General features: G+C 37.0%; 1 protein-coding gene across 3 annotated transcripts in view; it reads left to right on the top strand.

The window, feature by feature from the left end:
* usp37 (ubiquitin specific peptidase 37) overlaps window positions 1–4,410 on the top strand; it is a 20,488-nt gene that overhangs the window by 2,416 nt on the left and 13,662 nt on the right. For all 3 annotated transcript variants that reach the window (XM_016230947.1, XM_016230945.1, XM_016230946.1), the window contains exon 2: window positions 611–851. In XM_016230947.1, the coding sequence (XP_016086433.1) occupies window positions 678–851 (174 nt within the window). In that variant the 5' untranslated portion in view covers window positions 611–677. The remainder of the gene's footprint in view (window positions 1–610; window positions 852–4,410) is intronic.

Raw genomic sequence — 4,410 nt, 5'->3', positions numbered from 1 at the left:
TTTGCTTCTGACCTTCGATGATCCAGTTCAATCGTACTAATAAGCGCAAATTACTCTAGACAAAAATTTGTGTGTTTTTTTGTTTTTAAGTGTGTTGAAATCTGTTCTTCTGCATTTATACTGTACGGACGTAAATTTACTTTCCCTTCAGTTGGTTGAGGCTTATTCATTTCACTTTTGGTGTGAAAAGGCTTTTATATTTGCCAAAAATATAACTTTTTTTTATTTTAAAAACAAACAAGCAAGCCCTGCCGAGATTTAAAAAGTAACGTAACGCATTACTTTCCATAAAAAGTAACGAAGTAATGTAAGTAGTTACTTTTTTATGGAGTAACTAAACGCAATATTGTAATGCATTACTTTTAAAAGTAACTTTCCCCAACACTGCATTGATGTGCGTTGGCTCGTTTACATCAGATGTGTAAAATGAAACGCAAAGGAGCAAAATCGAGTGCTTTTGTTCAAAGAAGCACTTGTTACGCTCCCGCTTGCTGTGTAAATGTCATCGCTGATGTTTGCGGGCGCACGGCTGTAATGTATACGTTTCTGCATCTCACGCTGTTTCACGTCAGACACTGTCTCTCGTCTTTTGTCTGGGCTTCTGTTGCAGATCACTGGCCGCATCTGTTCGCCTTCAGTTGTGCCCCGAGCCGGAGTTTTGAGCGCCTCTCGCACTCATGGCCGTCGCAGTGACCAAGCTGACCAGCGGTGGCGCTGTCCGCATCCGCATCAGATGTGGGGAGCTGGGGACCACCAAATGGAAAGAGGGGGTCTTTGAAATCCACGAGAGAGACAACAAAGTAAACCTGCTAGTTAAGTTCAACAGTGGTGGAACTGCGAGAATGTTTCAGGTACAGAACGGTCTTTTAATTTACACCTGAAAGCCTGACGTATGACAAAAAAACGTGCTGCTGTTTGTTGAGCTTCGTATGCAGTGTGGGTGCAGTTGCTGATATTTATATGGCCTAAAAGATGAAATTCTGGTAGTTTGTAATGTAAATCAATGTGGTCTTTATAACCGTACAGCAGATTACTTGCATAAAATGCTTATGAATATCATTTGATACTCTATATCTCACAATATTGTCTGTAAGTTGATTTTAAAAAGTTTATTATCAAAACTTTGTAGTTTTAATTGTTTGAAGATTGAAAGATGAACAACTAACATTCTTCAAAATCCTGATTATCATATTTGATACTCGCATTTTAATACAATTTATCTTTAAAACCATTCCATGGATAATCAAGTAAACCTGAGTAAATGTTCATCTTGAAATATTACAATGGAAAACATTCTAACTTTAATAAAAATTTGTAAAGTTTTCACAGCTAAAAGACGAACACAAAAACACAAGCTGAAGGTGGATGTTTTTACAATTACACTAAAAGGTTTTTTACTTGAAGTATTAACTATCATTCAGAAAACAGAAGACGTGTAGTAGATTATGTACAGGCAAGTTTGATCGTGTTGATAGTTTTGATCCTTAGAAATGTGTATGAAATATCTGTAAGGTTCTCCTTGGAGACATGTGGTGTCATTTTAAGACATGAGCATTAGGCTTGCCGCGGTGCTGACGGTGTTAAGCCGCAACACCGGTTACGTCACTTGCCCACCGTCACAGCACACCGACCCCCACCGTCGTTTTGATTATTTTATAGAAATAAAAATAATTTAGTTCAGTAAAAGAACAGACACTACAATTAAAAACTGAACGCGGCTGCTCAATGCAGCGTGCCAAATGACAGTCGCATCACAGATCAGATTTCATTTCTCCAGCGAGGAGAGTGAGTCCAGCTGACTGACAAGAAGAGTGGGGTGAGACAGACAAGACGATCGCGGATGATTTAGTTTCGAAACGAAATGCAAAAGCGCTTGTTTGGCAGTATTTTGAAAAGCCTCTTGACTTTTGCCGTTTATCTGATTTTGGAAGTTTTTATTTTTTAATTTTTTAAACATTCGTTTCTTATTTAATTGGTTCCACAGTGTTTGCTGATTTTTACTTTATTTAAACTTTGTAAAATGTATTTATTTTATTTGACATCAAGGTGTGTGTCGTGCCTTCAAGATTTCTTATTCGTTTTGCTAATAAACGTTCTACGTTTCTTATTTATTTGGTTATATTATAGGCTACATGTTAACTTATTTCCAGTTTTGTATACCCATTTAAACTTTATGTAAGTTATTTTATATTAGGCATAGCCTGCCCTATAGCATGGTGTATTTTTTTTTTGTTAATAAAAGTTCTATGTTTTATATATAGGCTAAAGTGAGTATAACGTTGTTGCATTCAAGCAATTGATGCCGAATTGCCGCTATTTGAAAGTGAAAATAAAATGCGCACATCGCATTTACAAGCTATTTAAAAGCGAAGGAAAGCGAGGAAAAGAGGGAACGCCCCCGCCCCCGCCCCCGCAGTGATACCGGTATTACCGGTGTTGTCACACGTCGATTAACCGGTGGGAAAATTTCCTCACCGTCACAACCCTAGTTTCCACAAAAATAAGCAGCTCAACTGTTTTCAACATTGATAATAAGAAATGTTTATTGAGCATCAAATCAGCATATTAAAATGATTTCTGAAGGATCATGTGACACTGAAGACTGGAGTAATGGTTGATGAAAATTCAGCTTTGCCATCACAGGAATAAATTGCATTTTAATATGATATTTTAAATGGTGATGATATTTTCACAGTATTATTGTTTTCACTGTATTTTTCATCAAATAATTTCTTTCGAAACATTCGAAAATTTTACCAACCCCAAATTTTTGAATGGTATTGTATAATGTGTATATATATATATTTTTAACTGTCTGCCAGGTCTAATTGGCACATGTGGTAAAAAAAAAAGTAACATTTTGTACTCTAGGTTGAATGTTTCTTGTGGCCTTGGATAGGAACTTGTGGAAAAAAAAGACGAGACCGAGATGGAGAAAGGCAGTGCTGTGAAGGTATAATCAGCCTGGCGTTAGATCTTCTCCCATTTCAGTATGTCAACACAAGCTCTCCTGTGTTTGTGTGCAGTGGTGACTGATGTGAAAATAAGGCCGCAGGTAAAGAGAAAAGTGCCGCTCTCTCGATTCCTCTGTCTGCTTGGAAGTTTCTCCTCACTTTCTGACGTGTCTGATGTCGTGCTTCAGAGGGAAAAAAGGACGGGTGGTGTGGTGTCGGCCGAGCTCTTGTTTTGCAGGGAAAATGAATGCAAAATGGGTAAAGTGAAGTGACGGGATGAGAGCATGCAGGGAACAGGCACTGAGAGCGCTTTTGTTTCTGAGGGATAAAAAAAAAATATGGCTGTTGTCTGAAGGGTGTTCTCTGTAATCAAATGAGAGCGAAGGAGAGGAGAAGGTAGAAGCATTTAGCATAACATAGTGCATCAGAGGAAATATGTTCTGTATATGGGCAATTAAAGTCTCATCTTCCCTCTAATTCCTCAGATATGAGGCTTGGATGATTTATATGTGTAGTTTCAGATGTAAACTGTTATAGGGTCTGGGCTTTGAATGCAGACTTTATTGAAGCGTAGCTATGAAAAAAATGACGAGCCTCTTTAATGGTGGTGGTACTTGTTTTATCCTCATGTTGCATGTGTGTGCGAGCAAGTGTTGGTTCATTAATATGTAGGCTCTTGCTGGCACTGAGAGAACATAATGCTGATGAGGAAGATCGAGTGATTTGCATTATCATCATAATAAACATAATTATGTTGTTGAATGTGCTGATTGTAAATACTGCTGTGGTGGAAATGGGAGTCCGTAATTCACGAGGCGAAGAACAGCGTCGCTCCTCCATTTGCTTTCTCATTTGGTAAATGGAATTTCAATGTGCAGAGGAAGCTAGTAATTTGTGCTCCTTTGGCTTCTGCACCTTGGCTTTTAGCTTTTTCCCTTGGGTGGATCCTCACTAGTCATTTAGGTGATTGTGATTGGCAGTTTCTGTGAATTAGGTATGAGTTAGGACCTGAATGTAATATAAAATTGAATGATGTACATTTAATTTATGTCCTAACATATTTCAATTATATTATTTTTTACAAGCTTTTTTTATTTCATGTTTATTTGATGAGGTTTTGGGGTTTCTCAACCCTGTTCTCACATAAAGCTGATTTTGTTATTTCCTAGCAATAAACATTAACGTAAACATCAAAATAAATAGAAAAAATTAATAAATTAATTTGAAATGCTCAAAATAGGTGTAGCGAATTTAACTCATGGGGAAATATGAATAATTAACCATAACTAGTTATAATTAACTATTCATATTTTAGATCCACTGTAGATATTTAGCTGACCACTCAGGGTCAACCGTCTTGTCAATTCTAAGAACGTTAATTTCCTGGTTAAAGGAAATAACTTTCTTACTGTACAATTCTATAAGTTTGTAACATAAATCTGCATGATTATTGACT

The sequence above is a fragment of the Sinocyclocheilus grahami genome, unplaced genomic scaffold (genome assembly GCF_001515645.1).
Source record: "Sinocyclocheilus grahami isolate Dianchi unplaced genomic scaffold, SAMN03320097.WGS_v1.1 scaffold380.1, whole genome shotgun sequence".
NCBI lineage: Eukaryota > Metazoa > Chordata > Actinopteri > Cypriniformes > Cyprinidae > Sinocyclocheilus > Sinocyclocheilus grahami.
The sequence above is the reverse complement of the archived record's forward strand: the minus strand, read 5'-3'. Positions and strand labels throughout refer to the sequence as shown.